This window comes from Coccinella septempunctata, chromosome 3, assembly GCF_907165205.1.
Source record: "Coccinella septempunctata chromosome 3, icCocSept1.1, whole genome shotgun sequence".
Classification (NCBI taxonomy): domain Eukaryota; kingdom Metazoa; phylum Arthropoda; class Insecta; order Coleoptera; family Coccinellidae; genus Coccinella; species Coccinella septempunctata.
In genome coordinates, this window is record NC_058191.1 from 3,831,118 (window position 1) to 3,854,998 (window position 23,881).

General features: G+C 34.8%; 1 protein-coding gene across 2 annotated transcripts in view; it reads right to left on the reverse strand.

Annotated features, from left to right (window-relative positions):
* Window positions 1–7,742, reverse strand: part of LOC123309618 — a 71,629-nt gene extending 63,887 nt beyond the window's left edge. The window contains exon 1 of one of the 2 annotated variants that reach the window (XM_044892819.1): window positions 7,319–7,716. In XM_044892819.1, the coding sequence (XP_044748754.1) occupies window positions 7,319–7,351 (33 nt within the window). In that variant the 5' untranslated portion in view covers window positions 7,352–7,716. Of the gene's footprint in view, window positions 1–7,318 lie in introns of both variants that reach the window. The other variant, XR_006537276.1, reaches the window with a different exon arrangement.
* Between the last annotated feature and the right edge of the window lie 16,139 nt (window positions 7,743–23,881).

Below are 23,881 nucleotides of genomic sequence, written 5' to 3' on the forward strand. Positions count from 1 at the left end.
CTAAAAAAGGCTGCTCCTGTTACAAACACCTTGAAATCGAGGTTTGATATCTGGTGGAGCCTTCTTTAGCTCTTTGAAGAGTTCTTACTCTATTCAGCAGTGTGTCAATTGGGTCATCAATGAAAGTTTGAGGAATGTTTTGCCAAATTTCCGTCAAAGCATTGGTGGACTGTTGTAATGTCTACGGTGGTTCAGCTACGCGGTGTAAAATTTCTGTGAATACCCAGACTAGACATGTTCAATGCAATTTAGGTTGGAGTGGCAGCAGGCCAATCCATTCGGTTGATACGATGTATTTCTAAGCGGTCGTTGACAATTTTTGCCCGGTGTGGACCAGCATTATCATCGAATAACTTAAAATTGCCGGTGGCTTCCTCAAAGAGAACAATAAAAGGTTCTACAATCAAATCACGATACTTCACCGCTGTCATGGTTGCGTTAACGAGATGCACACTGAGCCGCCATCGAAAAGAGCTATATATGCTTGTTTCAGTTCTATTCGATACCAGAAACTTTCCTACCGGTAGTTTTCCGGAATGAGCAATTAATTCGGGATACTGTGAAGAAGGATTTTCGTCGTGTAGTTAACCGTAACAGCCGATCTTGTCCGGTGCATGTAGCTCTTGCTCATCCAATCCTCTGCGTATAATTCCACCGGAACGATAGTGATTTCAAGCTCTACTAAGCAGTCTTTGCGAAACCTATAGACGGTTTGAAATTTCTTCAACCAACACAATAATTGTACAAATTGAAAGACTTCTAAACGCATGTGAAACTCGTGAAACTAAATAGACAACTTATATCTACTACACAATATCAGATAAGTTGCAAAAGCCTGTTATTGAATATAGAGACCACAAAAAATTCATATACCGATAAGAAATGAGTTTTTGGTGATTTCAATGAGGACCATATTTTGTAGGTAAGTACTGAAAATTTTGATTCAAGGGTAAAAAGTTAATTTCCTCTTGATACTTCTACTTTGGAGAGGTATGTTTAAAATTTTGCATCCACTAGATCTCAATAAATCTTCCATGTGATTCATCGAAAGTTATTCGTACAACCTGCAAAACTACACATCGAAGAGAAAAATTGTAGAGAAAATAGAAACTTTCTTCTATTTGTTTCTTATACAGTTGTTGTATAAGTCGTGGAAAATATCCCAACTAAACTTCTCAACTCATGATTTCAATTTTTTTATCTAATTGATTTTTTATTATTTTTGGTGTATTGTTCGATTCCCATCCATCAGTCTATTTGACTTGAATTCCGAATTTGATCAAACATCTGAAAAGACTGAAACGCTAGACATATGATAAAATCGGAAATTTCATCAAAAACAAAATGAAAGTTTTATAAAAAATTAAAGAAACACCACCCAGGCGAATATTTCTGAAGGAAATAATCGAATAAAATTTACGAAATTCTGCTACAATAAAATAAGAATTTCAGATTCAACTCATCTACTTATTTAAAGTTCTGGAAATATTCTGGAAATATTTTATCAAATGAACAGATAGAAATTAATGGATCCTCACCTCTCAGAGGCTGAGCTAATTTTTTCAACACCTCTTACCCATTTCAAGACACTCTGTATTTATGATCTTGTTTTAGAAAAAGAGGTTTATGGCTTAATGGAATGAATTCTATACAGGGTGTCCAGGGAGTAACTGTACATACTCTTATCAGATGAAGAGCAGGGCTGGCTGAGTACAGATTGACAACTTATAAGAATTTAATTCTTGGCTTTTATTTCCCCAGAAAGTTACCGGTTGATTTTCGAAATTCAGGGAAATACTGAGACCATCATGAAAGCCAACCTTATAAACCGAATTTATTGAAACTTGGGAGGTTATTGACACATGCTGAAATCGAGTCAGAAAGATATCAATTATTTCAATATTCCAGGGCCGTACGCATCAATCCTCATTAGAAGTGTTCAGGGTAAAAATATCATTTTGTATTTCGAATTTCGAATAATTGTTTCGCCTTTAGAAAGAATCTAAATTCAATACGTTGTAATACCCAAAGTTGTCACATATACAATTCTTTTTTATGAATTTTTTAAATTAGACAAAGTTCGAAGAATTGAATCTATTCACAGGATTGGGATACTATCTCTTTAAAGTCGTGAATAATTATTAAGAGTAAGAATCTTCTTGAAAAACCCAGTGAAGGTGTAGATGATGATAGTAATAATTAGCTGATATATGAAGAAATTCAGTAGCGAAACAACAATAAACGGCAAAATATTTTACCCGGCATGCTACAAGGCATAAATTAAAAGAATTCATTTTCGATATATGGAGCTGGACCCTATTTTGGCTTGGAATTGTGGAATTACCCTGACAATAATTATCTAAATAGCTGGATAGGTCGAGGAGGTCTCGTTTCATAGCTTCCTCGATCCCAAGATCTTAAACTCAAAAGATTATTCCGTATGGGGAATATTCAAAATACCAGTAGACGAAAGGAATAATTAACGATCACGATATAAAAAAATTATGGTTATATGATTCGAAAGGCTATATCCAATGTAAAAATTCGGCAAAAGAAATGTGTACAAGCAAGTGATTTTCATTTCGAACAACTCTTAAAATAACGTTGATTGAATTATAATGTGAGAAATTCATTCATTTTCATTTTTATTTTTATTATTTGTTTTTGCATTTCAGTATTCTTCATTTTTTCTTGTTTGATCTAAATGATTTTTCATGGATAATTTCACGTTACATATTCAATCATAAAATAACAGTTATGTTTATGTGAATAAATTAAATTTTTTGAACTTTTTTGTCCCATTTCAAAAATCAAAAGAAACAATTGTAAACGTGAAAACTTTGATTCATATCACGTATTGAAGCTTAATTTAAGTTCTTTCTAAAAAGACAAACAATTATTTGAAATTAGAAATAAGAAAATATTTTCATCCCGAACACTTTGAATGAGGATAAATGAGTCAGGGCATGAAATATTGGAATAATTGATATCTCTCTGATTTGATCTCAGAATGTATCAATAACCTCCCATATTCCAATAAATTCCGTCTATAAGTTTGGCTCTGCTGATGGTCTCAGTATTTCCATGAATTCCGAAAATCATCCTGTATCATGAAGCCAGAAATTAATTTTTTAAAGCTAGTCCTACTCTATCTGTGATAAAAGTTTGTACAGTTACACCTGGTACATTCTGTATATCCAATTATTGCTTTTATGAAGGGTTGTTACAAAGGATACATTACACCTAGAAACAAACCTCATTTCTATCAGAGTCATTTAGAAATACTTCAATCGAGATTGTCACGATCAGATCTGCCTCATGCAGCTCTAGGGAAGTGTGTCCGCGGCCTTACCTCCCACCAGGGCTTCGCTGCTATAGAATATTTTAATGAAAACCACAAAATCTCGTTCAAATTACACGCTTCTCCCCGTTTCACTCTTCGGATCATCATCCTCTGCAATCGCAAAAGAATGTCATTAGCCTTGTCATAATTCGTCGACGGCAAAATGCGACAAGGTAGCTGATTTTTTTTTAATCGACGCTCGGAAATTTGATATGTATTCATCCTTGAATGAGCTGACGAGTTGAAGGGAATAATTGCATGTCAATCTGGAATGTTGGAATAATTTAGTCTGCAAAAATATATTTTCAGCATGCGAATTTCACCGAAAGTATTCATGACATCGTTTTAAATATTTCAAACGTTGATTTGCACTAATGGTCTGAATCCACGTAGGTGTATGATGCTGAGTTTACACTCATCCAGATTTATTTCACAGTACGATTCTCGAAGATGTTGTCAATTATACCATTTAACAATGTATTCATTCATTTAAAATTGCAGAATATGATAATTCCTGGTATTTTTTCCACAGGGTATTCATCGTCAAATGTGCATACAAACAGGGCAGATGGAGAGCACCGAGGTGCTTCTAAATAACCTATATTTTATGGGTCTACCATTCTTGGTTACCAAAATACAGTGTTATTTTTTAATATTCCAATTTTCTGTGATTAATCTAAGCTTATTAAGCAATCTGAAGAAACAGCATAAGTCTGTAAGTCTGTACTCTGATTATTCGAAAGATTCTCATGAATTCTGTTGATCAACAAACATAATACGCTAGTATTGTAATTTATTATTGGGGCGGAATTCATATGAATTCAAATTAAATGAAAGAATGAAATCTAGATGATTAGGACAGGCCGATATAAATATCCGAATCGAACTAGCTAACCACCATTATACAGGTTGCCGGAAGAAAGACTGTTCCATCGACGGAAGAGTAAATGCCTACCATGGTTTCGATTTTATTTGATCTCATTATAGAAAAATTGAGGCACAAGTTCATATCTTCAACTTTTTTGTATAAATATGTATAGGGTGAGTCTTCGGCTCGTACAAATGTTTTAACAGTAGATCCTTGTGGTCTAAAGAAACACTTTTTTCCTATAACATTTTTTCCGATTCGGCCCTGATAAAAAAATAGCAATTTTCAGTTTTCATAATGAGCTGTGCCACCCCTGGAAAAACAAAATTCCTTTCATAATAACTAATAGCTAAAGCTGTGACACTACACATCTGTGGATCTTTCAAAGGGAGTACTAAATTTTTAAAATTACACATATACTTTTCCATTTTTGAACATCAAATTACTGGAAAACGGCGCATTATACGAAAAAATATAATATACTTTCATTTTACAAAACAATCAAATATTCATTAGATAGCTTCCAACTCAATTTCAAAAATCAATATTCATTTCAGGAATGCGGACAAAAAATGTACTCCTGATGTTATATTCTAAAGTTTCGGAGAATTCTCTCTCCTTTTTCAAGGCTCGTTGTTTTTTTATTTAGAATGTTTTGAACTTGAGGCATACATGTTGTTATTCAATTTTTCATTTCAATTCTTCTCTGAAACTATCCAAAATTTTTCGCTACCAGTATGTGGCATATCAAATATTTTAGAGATTATGGCATAGATTTCTAGATATAAAAAAACAACTAGCCTTGAAAAAGGGAGAGAATTTACCGAAACGTCGGCAAAGCTGACAATAAAAATTTAGAATATAATATCACTAGTACCTACAGGGTGGGCAAAATTCATTGTCTGCTGAGAGGATCACGAGAACTATAGCAGCTAGATGAAAACGGATGACACATTTTCGAGCTCATTTTCAGAGAAACAAAGAATGGTGAAACCCCCGCCTCCTACGTTACTCTGTTTTTGAGTTTGACAATTTCGCAAAGTTCTCATAACTTTTTTGTCTTTGGAGTTACAAATCTGAAACTTGAACCTTCTACAGGCACTTTTTTACGTACAATCCACTGATGAGCTCAAAATATTTCTTCATTTCGAATCATTCGGTGAACTTTCATTTTTTTAAATGCAAACTTCTATTGAATTTGATATTTTTGAATTGTGAAAAAAATCTTTTGTCAGTAGATTCTACTTATAAAAGTGCCTAGGAAGGTTCAAGTTTCAGATCTGTAAGTTCAAAGACAAAAAAGTTATGAAAACTTTTCGGAATCGTCAAAATCTCAATTTTTGTTTTTAAGTCGAAATCTAAAAATGATAAGCCGATACTGTTTTCAGATTTGGATTAGTCACGAAAAGAGAGCTCGGGAATGTGTTATCCGTTTTCTTCTAGCTGCTATAGTTCTCGAGATCCCTTCAGTAGACAACGAATTTTGCCCACCCTGTATGTTTGTTCACATTGCCGAAATAAATCTTGATTTATCAAACATGGATGTAACAAACCAACATACTTAATTTCAAAAGTTGAGTTCTTCCAATTTTTGGTATAAATATGGTAATGATGAGAAAGACGTGAGTGATATCTTGTGTTCGAAAGATATTCATCAAATGGACGCAAAACTATATTCCGACATTCATTTCATTCGATAAAACCGTTTGTAGGATTGATCTAAAAAAAACATTTTTATATGGTTTTTCAACAGCCAGTATCAATCTTTCAAACCGAGCCGATTCGAAAAAAAATGAAGAGGACAAAAATTGGGTACTATGACCGAATGCAATTCTTTTCAAAAGATACACAGATGTTTATTTTTTTGTATACTTTTTTTCCCGTACCATTTTTTCCGATTCGTCCCTGATAAAAAGATTTAGCCACTTTGAGTTTTCATAATGAGCTGTGCCACCCCTGGAAAAACAAAATTACCTACGGAATAACTAGCTCAATCTGTGACACTTAACATCTGTGGATCTTTTGAGCAGATTTGTATTCAGCCAAAGTACCCAATTCTTCAAATTTCACATATACTTTTTCATTTTTGATTATAAATTTACTCGAAAACGGCGCATTTTACGAGAAAATATGAAGAATAATTTCATTATATTCATTAAGACGTTTAGGACATATGTTCATATAAAGTTTTTTTCTTAAAATGGGCCCAAAAATCGCCCATATAAGTATTGACATTCAATTAGGAAACACCTTGTATAGCGTCCAACTTAGTTTCACGAGTTGAGTTCTTTGAATTTTTGATATTTTTATGGTAAGTAATGGAAAAACTTAAAGACGTATATGTTGTATTCGAAGAATATTCATCCAATAAATGAAAAACTTTAATCCGAAATTCATTTCATTCGATAAAACCGTTGGTGAGATAGAACTAAAAATAATTTTTCTTCTGGTTATGAATCATAATGAGAGAACTGGAAGAAGTGGGTGATATCTTGTGTTCGAAAAAGATTCATCAAATAAAAGAAAATCTATATTCCGAAATTCATTTCATTCGATAAAACCGAATATAATATAATAAAAAAATAACATTATTCCATGGTTTCTCAACAACCTGTGTATTTCAAACTGGGTCGATTCAGAAAAAATGGTAAAGATTGTTTCTTTTGACCTCAAGAATCTACTCTTGAAATATTTGTACTAGTCAAAGACGCACCCTGTATACCAAAGATATGAATTTGTGCCATACTTTTTCTTTAATGAGAACGAATAAGAACGAAACCATAATTGTCATTCACTCTTACGTTGATGGGATAGTCTTTCCTCCGACAACCTGAATAATGGTGGTTAGCTAGTTCGATTCAGATCGTAAAATTTGCGGATATTTATATCGGCGGGTCTTAATCGTCTGGATATCATGGAAATTTGCGTAATTTAAAATAAAAACGTACCTGTTTGATAATTTCTCTACGAAATATTGAATACTCGCCCTGCTCGTATGAGAATCAGCTTCTGAGTAGCCATAAAGAAATTGAGTTTTTTTTTCGAAATTTAGAGCAATTCCGCAGTAAGCAAGAAAAGTGAATATTCATCATAATATAATATAATACCTTTTCTCTCAGCGGGCGAAGACCGACGACCATAAAATACCCATAAATCCAAATTCAGCTGGCGCGAATAAAAGGCACTTGCGATAACTACGCGCAATCACGAAACCCGCGTCGTTTCTGTCAAACGACGTAAAAAACCAGTATCCCGGCGGCCGCACGAATCCCTTGCCAAAACAAACTAAAGCGATAACACATCCGAAATAAAACAATCACAGAATCGCGAAACTCGGTTATAGCCTTGAGCTGTAAGATAAAAGCCACACATGGACGAGGTCGCTACGGAGCGTCGTTCAGGTGGTAATTAAAGGCCAATCAGGAAACAAATCATGTTTCGGTGCGAACGCAACACACGAAACTGGACAAGACGTCTTAACAACAAATATCGCGGTGTGCTGTGCGGTAAATCAGAGAAGAATCCCCATACCATGCGTCCGCCGTTTGATAAGGTGTACTCGCGGTGTAATACCCGTATTATCGAAGAGCGGGTTACCACTGTTGGACTTGACGTAAGATTGATCCACATCCCGATCGGTACCGGGGAACGGTATCTGCAGATATAAGTATTTATTTGGAGATGTTCACTCCTTCTTCCTTCGCTCGGGGCACCCATAGGAAGAGACGCCTTACAAATGAGTATTCAATCCATAATTCATTCCGAGTAGGATAATCTGGCAGACTATCAGTCGGTAAAGCTTCGTATGGACGTGCACATTCTATTAACACCACAAGAAACGACCATCCAATAGAAGTCGATGATGGAATGGTTGAAGGCCAAGATCAACACATAAAAATTGTTATATAACTTGATTCTCCCATTCGAAATTAGGTTCCATTTCAAATCTCCGTTTTCGTCATTTCTGTAATGATCAAACCCCAAATCCGTGTTTCCTTAAAATTGCTAACAAGCTGGAAATGATTCCAAAAGACGTAGGGAATCTCAATTATGGGAAAAGTTTGCAATGATTTTCTGCCAGAGCTCAATTTTTGGGGAGCAAGAAATCGAAATTTTCGCAATTTTTACTGAGGAGTGTGCATCGGACAAAAAGTTTGTGCTCTCTTCTTTTGTAGAAGAGAAAATAGCCTTTCAAAAGACATCAAAATCGTTCGAATCCTACTTGTAGTTCAGCCATCATCAATCGCCAAAATTTTGTAAATTTCAAATTTACGCGAACATAACTGTTTTGATCGAAAAATAAAAAATTTTTGCACTTTGTCAATTTCATAGTCGAGTCTTATTCAAGATGGATCGCAAAATCAAAAACAAAATAAGCCAAAAAGTGGAAAGCAGAACACACGTGTTTAGAGTCCGAAAGACTTTATTTATTTATTTGAATAAATAAATAAATAAATAAATAAATAAATAGTTGTTTGATGCGCTATAAAACAAATATTGTATCTTAGCGCCTTCAGTGGGTGCGATAGCACGTGGGCTTCCTTCAAATAGGGAAAAATGAAGTAAATAAAGACATTTGAAAAAAACCCAGACCTCCAGAATACTCTTTCTGTTTTATATACCCCAACGCTACAGCTGATAAAGTTACTAAGGCGAACAATGCTACGGCTCGTTACTCAAGTGTCAGCATCAAAAGACTGAACAACATTGCAACTGTTTGAGAAGATCCTTTCCAAAGCCAACTTTAACCTGTCAAGTATACCTACCACCCACAGAAGCAACTGCAGAAAAGCACCCTCTAAGGGCATAATTATTATCTTCAATCTCTCCTAGATTCAATATTGACCCTAGATCATTTGTTATCGGCCTTATTGCAAAGGAATGGAAAAATACTTATCTCCTAATGCCCGACTCAACCAAGTGGTTTCGTTTAGTTAGGACATTGACCTGTTCGATTTTTATATTAACTTTAGTAACTTACACGATTTTATGAAATAGCTTATTTCGGTACCAACTGACAGAAAAAACTTATGACAAGTGTAAAAGAATAGAATATTAGTTCGAAATCTCACCAATAAAATTCGCCTAAATTTTTTTTTTTGTTATAGCTCTTTATTGAGGTTTACAATCTACTTCTATAAAGTATTGAGCAAACGTGATGAATGTACAGACGTGTTGAAGATATTAACCTATTAATATTCTTCTTTACTATATTTTCAATTCAAGTCAACTGGCCAAGTTCTCTTCAATCTTCTTATGTTGAATGGATTCTCAGTTAGTTGATTAATGAGGTTGTTTGACCTTGCAGGTTCTGCTGATATCGGTTGAAACGATTTCTGATTTCTTCTGTAATGAATGGTATTCCTAGATCGTTATGAATTGTAAGATTGGAGACGTACCAAGGGGCATCTGTTATAGAGCGGAGTATTTTTGATTGAGTTCTCTGAATAATTCCCGTATTCTTATATATCAGAACTTTATTTTTAATAGATAATTTTGACTTTCTGCCTATGAGCCAGTACATGCCTCGAATTTTTAGATTGATCTGTTGTTTCTTTGCTTGAATATGTTTTTTCCAGGTGAGACGTTGGTCTAGATGCATGCCAAGGTATTTTGCATCAGAACTGACTGGTATTTGTTCGTTGTTTATTTTGACCGGAGGACATAAGCTTTTTCTATTGGTGAATGTAACATGTACTGATTTGGTTTCATTTATTTGCAGACGCCATTTTTTATACCAATCTTCTAGGTCGTTCAAGTGTTGTTGAAGATATTCCGAAGCCGTTTCAGCATTCTCATGAGTTGCCAAGGTTGCTACATCATCTGCATAAGTAGCTATCGTGGTGTTCTGATTTATTGGTAGGTCAGATGTATAAATGAGGTATAGGATTGGTCCAAGTATGCTTCCTTGAGGAACTCCTGATCTAATTTGATGGGGGTTTGATATCGCTCCTTCGAATTTGACCGCAAAATGTCGATTTGCTAAATAAGATTTTAGCATAAGAAAGTACGGTTGTGGAAGTAGTTTTTTCAATTTATACAGGAGACCTTTATGCCATACCTTATCAAATGCCTGAGTCGAGTCCAGAAAGACAGCTGAACAGAATTTGTTTTCTTCAATACTGGTGGAAATTCTGTTAACTATGCGATGAATTTGGTGAGCTGTTGAGTGGTTTTGTCTAAATCCATGTTGATGGTCTGGTATTATGTCTTGCAAGTTTATATCGCTTTTCAGTCGTTTCAGTAGTAGTTTTTCGAAAAGTTTTCCAATAACTGGTAAGAGACTTATGGGTCTATTAGATTTCACATCATTTTCGGGTTTATTCGCCTTATGTATCATTATTATCTCAGCATATTTCCATATAGTGGGAAAGTATGAGAGGCTCATCATTCTGTTGAAAATTTTAACAAGGAGAGCTATTCCCTTTTTCGGTAGATTCGCCTAAATTATTCACAAAATTTGTCACAATGGGAATCACAATCTTCTTCTTGATTGAATCCTCCAACAATCGTCGTAAAAATGGGATAAAAGAGGGTAGGTAACAATAATGAAACTTTGTCAATATCAGCACTTTCAATAAACTCAATTTACTACATTTTTTTCAGCCAAAATTGCAATTCTTTCTAGTGACCTAATACAACTAATAAGATGAACTCGTTTTTCCGATGCCGGAGTCACCTTCTACTGTCCAGTAGGTACTCGAAATTTGAAGAAATTTTGTCGAAATTGAGAGAGTTATAGTTGGTTATCTTTTCTGGCTAAAAGCGGATAATTACAAGAATGTTGAATTCTTCAACAACAATCATATCGCACAATTGAAGTCGAAATAATTATAGAAAGTTTCGAGGCAAGAGGAACAACAATTTCACCTGAATTAACGATTAACAGGACAACTGGCTCGTTTTTCGGCATTTTTGTAATATTAATTGATATTAGTTGTGGCAACGGCTTTACATCCTTATCGCCAATCCTAATCTGTTCTAGTTACAAAAACTTGAGAAAATTATTTCATTGCCAACCGAATGCTAAAATAAAAGTGAATGGAGTATACAAGTGTGCGCGTTCAACCCTTATCCCGCACTTATCCAAAACGCAAAGAATCACTTTCCCAAACGGTGCAGGAAAAACCCCAGCATATCCATCTCCATTTCAAGCTCTTGTAAAAAAAATATTGTTCCTAACCCTTGCGGAAAGAGTCTTGCCCGCACTCAACTGCCGTTGCCCGAACGATGCGAAACAGTACCACATTACGCACTTGTTTGTTGTTATAATACTTCGGAAATTCCACCGAACCTCTACCTAACCGAAAACATTTAACAGAGAAGAACTAGACATTCCCAAGAATGTCTAGAATTTTGAATGGTCGGCATATGCAGAATCTGACTGGTGATGAAGAAAAAAATTTCTGTGTTCCATTATTCCATATTTAAAAGACCGGTGCATGTCCAATGGGCAAGCCCAAGGTTTCCCAACGTGATAGTTTGGGAAACAAAGAGGAATTTAAAAGAGCTTCCCTTTCGTCCAATATAAGTTTTTGTACAGGTACCACATGTTAATTGGTAAATGCCTGATGGGTTGTTGTGTGGGGATGATGACGAGACGGGTGCAATGCTGGGTGATGTGTATTCAGTTCCCAACATGATGATGTTTTGCCAACCCTCATTCTTCAATCAGCTTTCTGAATGTGGAGATTACTGAGGAAGAGGTGGCATTTTCATTTGAGACATCTAGATCTGTCTAATGCTCCTTCCTGGTCCAGATGGAATTGCGGCTGAAGTTCTCCAGCAGCCTGCAGATGATCTTACTTTTTCTTTGGCGAAAATAATGCCATTATCATTAAGGACGTCTGTGGTGCTACCAAGCAAAGGTCACATTCTGTTGCTCTGCAGCACTGCAGTAGGGCTGCAGTTCTACAGTGTGACTGCTGCTTGGTAGTTGCGTATGAGCCACTGCATGCATCCGACGCACTACCGAAACCATACCTTTACTGAGATCAATAAAAAAAGTAAAATTTTTATCATCATTGATATGAAAAATTTATTTCATCAGATTCTGAATGAATCATAATTTTTCTCCAATTTAACACAATAATTCGTTATGACTAATGTCAGCAGTAAAAGTAAGGATTATTCTGATAGTCTGGCAAAGATGTTGTACTTCTGACTGCTGACGTCCTTTCATTTCTGAGATGAACGATAGTGCTACAATATATGTATATCGTAAAATAACCTCGTTTTTAGTAGTATTAGAGAAAACAGGTTGTCATTACCCTACAAATTTACTTACCTGGAAATCGCGGGACAGAAATTTCAGAAAAGGGAATTTGAAGACCTGCAGACAATTGAATTGAATTCTGGAAAAAGTACTTTCTCGATCAGGACTCGAACTTACGACCCCCAATTGACGATCAGGAGCTCTGCCATTGAGCTACCGAAAGAGACTTGTAGAATACAACTGCAAACCACCTTCTTAATTGAAAGACCACTGAAATTATCATTCAACCCCTGTTTATCATTCAAATTCGTGACAGGTTTCGTTTCCAAAATATACAGAATTGAATTAATCGATAACGAATAATTCAAGTTCACAAATTTTCCAAGAGAAAAACAACTGATATCGATATATGTAGCTATAGTTCTTCTATCATGTAAAGAACACCTATAGCATTTAAATAATTAAAGATACAAAAATGATAACAAGATATACCTAATATTCACATATGATAAGCACCTCGAACAGACCAGAAAGAACGAATAATTCCAAAGTGTGTGTGTAACTTAATGAAAAGTGGTCATGAATAATGGTATTGTATGGTTTCTGTCAAGGCATTGCTGCCTATCCTTTGAAATAGAACATTTAGTATCATGCTATTCGTGCTTGTACGTCTGAATTAGTTCATGACTGCGAATATCTACCTACACTTACAACGACAAAATTGTAAACATGAATCATTGCCTCCGGCATTCTTTCTGCTACGAAGCTGGTATTCCTACACCTTAACAATCTCCGTACAATGAATATAAAAATATTATGAGTGTTGTACTGGAAAATAATCGAATCGAATTCATTATAACGGTGTAGAGTAAATATTGAGGCACACACTGGGGTTGCAACAGTTTTCGGGCATCCATAAATCATGTCCTACTTCATAATGACCTCGAACTTGATTTCATTCTGACGGTTGAATGTCAACGTTATCACGACGTCAGTATAATATCAAGTCATCTTGACGTCAACATATAATACCATTGTGATATCAGTATAATATGGTGTACTTTTGACGTCAGAATTAGTCGTCAGATTGACGAAATATAAGGCTTTTAAGACTTTTTCATGACCTGTTTCGGCTGATTCTGTTTGTATATGAGACGTAAATATGACGTCATATGATCCTTATCAAAATTGCCATTATGACGGTCTGATGGATTTTTGTATTTGCAGCAAAAGGAGAAAAGAATTTGAAGGGCATAAACTCCATTAAGACAAATTATTTTTATCTGCAGATATTTCAACACCATCCAAGGAGTACCTACTATTCTTCTTCAAGATAATTTCTGTTGACAAATGGTATTCACTAATGAGTCAGTTATCCAAGATCTTCGAAAAACTTGTCTAGAAGCGTATGTGTAAATTTTTGAACAAATTTTCTATCTTGTCTGATCGACTGCATGGATTTAGAACTGGTGGATCAAAACAGACGGCCAGTTATGAATTTAGGGGTTTCGTCTACGAGTCCTTTGATATAGGTGACAAATAGGCTCCTGTGATACATATCTTCTTGAACTGGATACTGGATACTGGAGTTATTTATCACAGCACTCAATATATTTAAATCTTAATGGTTATTCTTCAAGATAATAGAAGAATGATATGAGTGTCCCACAGGGGTCTGTTTTGGGACCACTTCTGTTTTTACTCTTTATCAATCATTTACCTGATTTTTTGATTTCATATGTATAATAATTTTGTTTGCTGATGATGCTTCTTTGGCAATAAGAGCAGGTATTTGTCATGAATTGGATCCTCTGTGTAGGGAACTTTTTGGGCGTTCCACTGACTGGTGCAAAGCCAACTTGAATAAAACTCAGGTCATAAGATTCCAGATTCGTAACTCTAACTTGATCCCCATGTTTGCCATCAAAACGAGTATGGAATACTTTGAATCTTTGGAGTGTGTCAAATTTTTGGGTCTTTACGTGGACAGATGTATAAGATGGCACAGTCAAATCGACAACACATGTGAAAAACAGATCTTATTACGCCATTGGATAATGGATGTTCTAATGAACGTATATTATGTCTTGTTACAATGTTGTCCTATGGGGTTCTGGATCTGAATGGGAAAGGGTTTTCATCACACAGAAAAAGATACATAATTCGCCTCATGTTCAACCTCAAGCGTCGAGAGTCCTGCAGGGGAATATTCGAAAACTTGCTTACATTTCCCTGTATCTATATCTTAAATTGTTTAATGTTTGTTAGATGTAACTTGACCAGTTTGAAGATATGCTCCGATTTCCACAATTATTAAACTAAATACCAAAATATCATGTGTTCCCCAACATAAAATGTCAAAATACGAGTCATCACCTACACCTAGTCTGACAGATATAACTTTTTATAATCATCTACCCAATAGATTCAAAGTGTTGAATGATCATCATTTCAAAAAAGAAATCGAGAAATTTTTCATAGAAAAATGTTTTTACATCACTGGTGCTTAGCTCGTTGAAATATCCAGTCATTTTATTTGTTATGTTCTATTGACATGTCTTACAAATCACTGTTATTCCTAACGGATGAATAAAGTTTTATTGTATTGTATGTGTTTTTAAAAGAGGTTAGTGTAACAGGGTGCCATACATAATGGCGTAATACAACAGCTTAAGGGGAAACCTTCATTAAAAAAACCCTGTCTCCCTATGAGTAGTGTAGTATACAGAATAAACTTCTTATACCAAATGGAATCTTCTCCATAAACATGAAAATTTCTTGATCCTCTCTCCATCTGGAAATCATATCAGAAAAAAAAAGGAGCAGAAAACGAGAGAGAAAAGGGAAATAATACAGCTCTCATCAAACTTATTCTGATTCAAAGACGTGATGATGACTCAAGAAAAAATGAATAATCATTCAATACATAACTTGATTTTCAATTGCAGTGTGCGGAATACGGAATAGCATTTCTGCGTCGAAAATCTTCTACGGATTTCAGCGAAGGATGACTGTGGTCGTTAGAAATCCCTTCAGTAGGTACTGAAAAATAATAGTCAAAATCTTGCTTTCGACGCTTCAAAAAACGTCTGATCATGTGGAAAAGAAATATTTCAAAAGTTACACTGGCTAACCGTAATAGACCCTCTGTCGATCAACGGTATAGGGCAACCTGCGTATGTATCAAAATGTGAACGCAGTCAATGTCTATCGTGAGAAAATCGTAAAAGATGTTTTCTGATTTCTGCCTTTCATGAATTTTTAAGAATAAAGAATTGAAAAACATGCTGGTTCTAGAATGGAGAGATTGGTCCCCTGAAAATTACAGTTACCGCAACACATCGTACTTGGACGACGCTTCTTCGCCATCTAGCGTGCTATGATTACACCAACTTCAAATGAAGTTTCAATAAATAGTTGTTAACTTCATTTCAACTACCACAAAACGAAACCACCAACTGTATGAGGATTTTATACAATATACAATGATGACTTTGATAGAGGTACCTTATGAGATCTTATCAAATAATAAATTTCTATTATTCCACAAGTCGATCCAATTGTGATATAGGAATAAATTCAGAGAGGTCTTGAAAAATAAAGCATCTCAACATTTGATTTTACAATTAAATCGCATAGAATAGGATATCCACTGAAGAATTTCTCTTCAAAATTCAATAAATATAACGAGTGGTTCCAAAGTTATGGCTTGTAGAAAATATAGACCACATGAATAAAGCCCTGTATCTTGTACAATATTCATCGTATACCCTTCAACTATAGGTTATTTGCAATCCTTTGTGTCCTCTACCCTCTGTTGAGCTCTGTATTCTTCAAACAAACATCCTGTATATTCATTCAATTCAACTATGCCATAAGATACTTATAATATAGGATTTTCTAGCTATCTTCCTTCATTTGTTGTCTAGTTTAGCACAGAAAGCAGGAAGAGGGTTGGACATAAGTCTGGGATGAAATTAATATGTATTTCTAATATTTTATTATAACTAATAACTCAAAATGATAACGGTGAATTGATTTTCAATTACTCTCATAAAATTGAATGATTTTTTTCAACCCCTTATCAACAATTTCATTCAACTTCTGTTTCCTGATAATATGAGGGCAGATACATTGGCAAAGCAAGCCAAGCTTTCTTATCATATCCCTTTGCGTCTGTCACGAACTTCTGTGTGAGATGTCTCAATAGGAATTTTTCCCTGCATGGAGCATAAGTAGTGATCTCAGGCAATCCAAGATTCTTAGCTCTTATCTAAGCCTAAGATAAAACAACTGTTGGCCCTTGGGAAGAAAATGCTTCGTCTTAACACAAACGCAAAGATTATTGAAAAAAATATCTTCTAAATCGGATAATAATTTTCTCGGAATGTCATCACCAAAAAGATGATACTGACAATGGCTCTATACTATTTCTAATCTAAGTACCTACAGCTCAACCTATTGTTGAAGCACAGAATATCCACATTCGAATTTCCTTTGGTCGCCACACTACACTTTTTTTATGAACGTTTGTTAATTTCGTAACAAACCTACCATGGTCACGACAAACCGACAGATATTGTCATATTTTCGTAATTATGCTAATCTCTTATTAGTGAAGGCATTTTTATGCTACATACATTTTTGGCCGAATTGATATTAGATTAACTCAAGCGAAGGATACCATTTTTTTTAATTGATACATTTTGAAATTATTTCAATAGACTCTAATCCGATCAGAATTTGGGTTCAGGTTTTGCAATTTCCCTTGGTACTACGCGATGTCCATTGAGAAATTTTGGGTGATTTATTTCTATTTCGTGTTCTTGTGAACTTTCTATCCGTTCAATGAAAAATATCATTTTTATTTAGTTGAAACAGGTCGTAAAATGACCGAGAATATCAATTTTGTAATTCGGTAATTAGTATTCCTATCATTATTGATTTCATCATGAGGATTACTGATCACGAACAGCAGTCCTGTATCTGAACTAAGCAGCCCATTTATTTTCTACAAACATTCACGTCATATCTGTATTAGTGTAATAAGAATAGATGAGATACGATAATAAATTATGTCCGAATGAAGTGGGCAAATTGTTTTTTTCGCAATATGATATCCTAACATGACGTGAAGAATGACATTGTGTAAAACAATTAAAATATAGCTACCTTTAGTCAAATGACAATAACTATTAGTACTCGAAATGTATAAGTAGGAAAAAAAGCCTTATTATTGGTGAATCTATTTATTGAAAACAAACTTATGTCTGCGCGACTAGTTTCGATGACTTCTCATCACCATTTTCAAGAGCAGCTATTCTGCTCAAAACAAGGAACACATCTCCTTTCTCAAGAGAGCATAAATAGGTCCAATATGGATCATATATATATATTTATTCCATATGAGATCTATAGGTAGGTAATACCTTTATATGATATTAGAAAAAAATGTTCTTGCAAAATTTTGATACAGTCTATACTTTTCTCAGAATAAATCAAAACGTACAAGCAGTTCTGATCAGATTTCATTCTATTTCATCGTATATGTGTTCTATAGAATGATATATCACTTTACGATGAAAGAGAAAGAAATCTGGTCAGAACTGCTTGTATGTTTAGATTTATTCTGAGAAAAGTATCGACTGTAAAGAAAATTTGCAAAAATCTTTTTTCGCCAGAATTGAATGAAAAACTATGAGAGATTTTTATTTTGAGGAAATCTTTCCCACGAATACGATTTTTGAACGAAAATTTTAAGGGGTACTTATTTTTTCATTCCTAATAATAAAATGATGGGATCGAAAAAAAATGTGTGAGTAACCTGATAATATGTAGAGTTTTACGACTCAGTATTTTTTAGTACCCGTAGAAAAATTTCAAAACTGTCAACTCGTTAACGCCCATCTTGGAAGGGAGATCGATTATGGAAAAATTTTATATGAACTAGCCCCTGCTAATTTTCATCGAGCAATCATGTCCTTAAGTCTTCCGCATTCATTTACATACACCATCTGCATGCATAATATCCTGAAAAAAAATCGAAATATATTATTTATTCATTTATTTCTACACAATACATGCAGTATTAAAAAAGTAACTTATCTACGGGTTTCATAATGCATGATCGAGGAATCAACGCTTGATTGACGAATGGACATCAATTTGTTTTCAATCGATAATTCAGTCATGATCATTCAGAATATCATTCTTGGATCAAATTATGATGTTTATAAGTCCATTTCTTTATTCTCGATTGCTACTTCTTCAATATATTCAGAAATGGAAAGGTTTCAATCATTTAGTTTTAGAAATCAAGTGAGTGTAATATCGTTGATCGGACAATTAAAGTTTTATGAAACCCGATGTGAATCAAATCTGCACCAAACTGCTCATTGTTTATTCAAATATAATTTTTATAAGCTGGATGTAATATAATCATAGCCATAGGACTGCTATGAGAATACAAGAAATGATTTATTGACAGCTCGACATCCATAGCTCTTGCTTTTCAATCCTTCACAATTTGACTTAGAAATCCCTTTGACACAGAAATAACTAAATAAACGTTCAATGTATAACACTTTCAGTACCCCACTATTCAACTGAAAAACTATCTATGTATGTAACTGAAAGAACTAATGATAATAAATACATTTCCACTTATTAAAACGACACTGTCAATATTATTTTCCACAATCATCCATACTTGTTTATCTCTTCCAACACCTTCAACGGTAGTTAAAATGGCCATGGTTCATGGCATATTCCCTCCATGATCTCAAATTAATACATTGCAAATATAGAACAAAAGTTACAAATATGTTGCATGGACATCATGGAGTGGTAACAAAATATGTATATAATTTGGATACAGTACAGGCACTGAGGCACATCCCACAAATATCGAATCAGACACGGAATGGTACAGAAAGTAAAATATATGAAAAATCCCAATTAGCTCTACCAAGAACACATAACAGATATGTAGCTGGTCACCAAGGTATCTATCCAGTATTCTCAGACTATCCATCTTTGCCACCTCGAGAAAAATCATCTGCAAACAGTAGGGTAATTGGATGAATGGTTTTATCTGCGTGCTGCGTTTTGGTTAGATTCAAGCCATTAATAAATATGAAAAAGAGGTTTGGTCATAGTTCGATTTCCATGGAACCCGATTTTTCGAACCGTATAATATGCTGCCTAATCTTTTCCATTCATCCTCTTGAAGTGTGGAAAGATGGTTCGCTTACATGCTGTCAGATAGAAGGTTGCGTGTTTTTGTACATGATAACAGTAGTAATTTCAAAACTTTGAATAACGGTCTTCCACAAGGATCAGTTTTAGCACCTCTTCTTTTCAATTTATATCTGTATGATATCCCTACGACTTCTTCTGAGAAATTTATTTACGCTGATGATATTGCCCTCGCTTTCCGCCATTCTGATTTTAGATGCATAGAGAATAATCTATCTACGGATTTAGAAATTTTGAGGAATTACTTTTTCGAGTGGCGTTTACGTCCTAACCCAAATAAAACCGAGATTTCGTGTTTCCATTTGAATAATCATCAAAAATATAAAAAATTGAGTGTAGTTTCCGGTAATTCTTTTTTGGAACATAACTTCAATCCGAAATATCTAAGAGTTAAGCTGGATTCCTCGCTAAATTTCAACATCCCATTTGGAAGATTTGAGTCTAAAGTTAAAAACTAGGAATAATATCCTCCATAAATTAGCTGGTACTTCATGGGCTGCTGATGCAGCCACTCTTCGAACGGCAGCCCTAGCTTTGGTTTTTTCGGCTGCTGAAACTGATGCACAGCTGAATCTTTCCATGAGAATCATAACTGGAACTATTAGATCTTCACATTCAATGGTTACCAGTTCTTTCAAACATTTTACCGCCTCATATTCGTAGACAGACTGCGGTTATGAATTACTGGAATAAATTCCAATTCTATCCCGACTCGTTCCGAATTCTATCCTATATTCCCGAAATTACAATTCCAAGACGCGTAAACCTTTATGGTCCAACTCTTCTCTTAATTCGAATATAAGGGGTAAAGACCTTTGGCAGTCTGAATGGAATAGGTGCACTTTTTTCAACAAAGTTACTGATCCCTCGAATAGAGTTCCTGGTTTTGATCTTCCCAGGAAAATATGGTGTATTCTGAATCGTATAAGAACAGGTCACGGACGTTGCAACAGTATGCTTTTCAGGTGGAATTCAGTTGAAAGCCCTAGTTGTGAATGCGGGGAACCAGAAGAAACCATAAATCATCTGGTTAATCATTGTCCGATTTATAAATTTCAGGATGGTTTTAGAGCTATACATGTAGTTTTCGAATCTTTTTTGAATTGGATTGTCAATTTTAGGTCAATCTGACATATTGAATCTAATTTTATCATTTCTCTGCTTTTGTTTTCTCTCTATTTCAGATAAAAGTTTCTGGTATCTTGGAGAAGACTCTCTGGATTTTCCTTTTTGTTGGAGAAAGAATCAATTTTTGCAGTGCGAGATGCCTTTCAATATGGAATATTTCATTTTATTTCGTGAACAATTACAATCCACTACACTCACGGGGAGAAAGGGTTTTTTTACTGAGGTTTTTCCCTAAGCTCTTGTATCATACACCAACTTGTATGGTACCCCGTTACGCTAACCTCTGCTAAAACTGTATCTCATACACATGCTATAATTATTGTTTGCTGTTCAAGATTGTAATGCTCTATATCAAAAGAATATATTGTATATATGGCGATACCACACAATACTCATAGTTCCTTTCTTATATTTCCTGGCCCATGCTGGCAATTTTTCATCCAAAACCTCCTATAACATTGTTGTTGCTGTCGAACTGTCGACCTGGAATAGTTGAATATGCTTCGCTTTAAGGAAAACTAAACTTTAATTTCGAATTGTCACCAAGGAATCCGAGTTCAAATTGAAGGTTTTAGAAAGGGTTTTGCGTCGTATGAAGCAGATTATAAAACTGTTCACTTTCTTCGTGAGGTGAATGATTTTCTTGCATCTTGAGGCATTCACAATTGATGTTATTGTTTCCAATAATGAATTAGATACTTACATGTTTCATCGAGGAAGAAAGTGTTGCAAGTCGAAGGCTGCAGTAAAATCAATTAATTAAAAGTAGTTTTACTTTCACCATAAATCTCTCAAATGATCGCTATATTCATGTATGAGATAAATTCAAGTTGACGTGAGCAATGTATTTCTTCTGAGTGGAATAAACTACCCATTTGAATTGTTGTGCACAATTTCTTTCCTCGATGCAACCCACTTCGTCTGTCAATTGAAACTCTTGAAAATTCATTTGAAAATGAACGGAGGTATTGTCTCATTTAGTCAATGCTTGACAATATCAATTTTGAAATTTATTACTAATATCAGGAGAAATAAGATAAATACACTCAATAATACAGGCTGGACCAAAAGTCCGTTTACTTTTTAAACAATGATAAAAACAAAACTAGATAAATGCTGCAAAATCTGTTTATTTATTATTAAAAAAGACAAGTAGGGATTTTATTTTTTGAATATTACATCATCCATATGTGACCCTCGTCCCTCACGACACTGTTGCAACCTGGAGCGAAAATTTTCTCAGACGAAGCACACTTCCACTTAAATGGACACGTGAACCGGCAAAATTGCAGGTACTGGAGTGACACTAATCCTAAATTGAAGCATCAAAATCCCCTGCATTCGCCCAAAGTTACTGTATGGGCAGCTTTGTCAGCAAGAGGGATTATTGGTCCATATTTTTACGAAGATCAAAAAGGACATGCTGTTACAGTGAACACAGAGCGGTATATAGCCATGCTACGGAACTTTTTTACTCCAGCGCTACAGAATTTTAATGGTTTTAATCAACGCTCATGGTTTCAACAAGATGGGGCCACATGATGACTCATTGATTGCAGTTCGTGAAATTTTTGGTCAAAGAGTGATATCAAAAAGAGGTGACGTTAACTGGCCAGCTCGTAGTCCAGATTTATTCCCAATGAATTTTTTTCTTTGGGGATACCTTAAAAATAAAGTTTTTAACACCAACCCAGCGTCTCTTGAAGAATTAAAGGAACGCATCAGCGAAGAAATCCAAAACATTTCAGAAAACACCTGCAAGGCCGTGATAGAAAATTTTCGTTCCAGGTTGCAACAGTGTCGTGAGGGATAAGGGTCACATATGGATGATGTAATATTCAAAAAATGAAATCCCTACTTGTCTTTTTTAATAATAAATAAACAGATTTTGCAGCATTTATCTAGTTTTGTTTTTATCATTGTTTAAAAAGTAAACGGACTTTTGGTCCAACCTGTATAATTAAATGTAATATATAAACTTAAAAATATAATCCCAATTCAATTATTCGGATTTGGGACACCCCGTATATCGTGAAATATGTTTTATAATTTGATGACACAAATGAAATCTTGAAAATTTTTTTGCTGTTGCTTGGAATTCTTTATCATGCTGTCTGTCAATACAGATTCACATTTATATTTTCGAAGAGTCAGCCTACCCTTTATTGGATTATAACATTATTGCAATAACTATTTTCATTATCATTCAGGTGGGTTCAAAAGAAGAATAATTTTGGTTTACTGGACGTATCATAGAATACCTATATGTATACCTGGAAGAACAGCATCGAATTAACCACCATCAAGGGTAATCAAAACACAATAAACCCGACTGACCCACAAATTAGACCTACCCACGCATAAACGAACCCACATAATCGTTTTAAACGGTACGTTTTACTTTCCTATACAGCGGTCTGCATTTCATTTTCTTTTGTCGAGGATATTCATAGGTCGTTGACAAAGCAAGATGCTGTTAACATTCGTGTTGTTCAGTGGATTGGTCCGGGAGAAAGCCGAAGAATGGTGGACTATGCAGAAGATTTCAGTAATTTCATCTCATCATTAGTTTATTGGAAGGTCAAGAAGCAGCTGAACTAAAAGATGTTAGGTTTGTCATTTGAACATTATATGGGTTGAAATAGTAAGCATGGTATAAGCCTGCATGTATTCATGATTCGTTCATCATATCTTCTCTAGTTTAGGGGCCTCTTCATAAACAATATTTCGTAAATATCACTCGACAGAAAGAAATCAAGACTTGTTAAATCTGTTGATCGAGAGGGCCAATTTACATGATTATCACTTATATTATTATATCTCTGATTTACAAATCGTTGTAATGCGAAACTTCTTTGAGCAGGTGCTTCAACAGGCTGAATTTAGTCTGGGTTCCTGGTCCCTGTGAATTCAGAGAGTCCAACACTCTCACCAGAAAAGGAGCACTAACTGAACCAGAGCATTTCTGTAGAATATAAAATGCACTAATAAAAAAAAATTTCTAAAGAAGGAAGAAGACAAAAAATAGTAACACTCTGGAGGAATCTTCTAGGAATGTATCATTACAGAA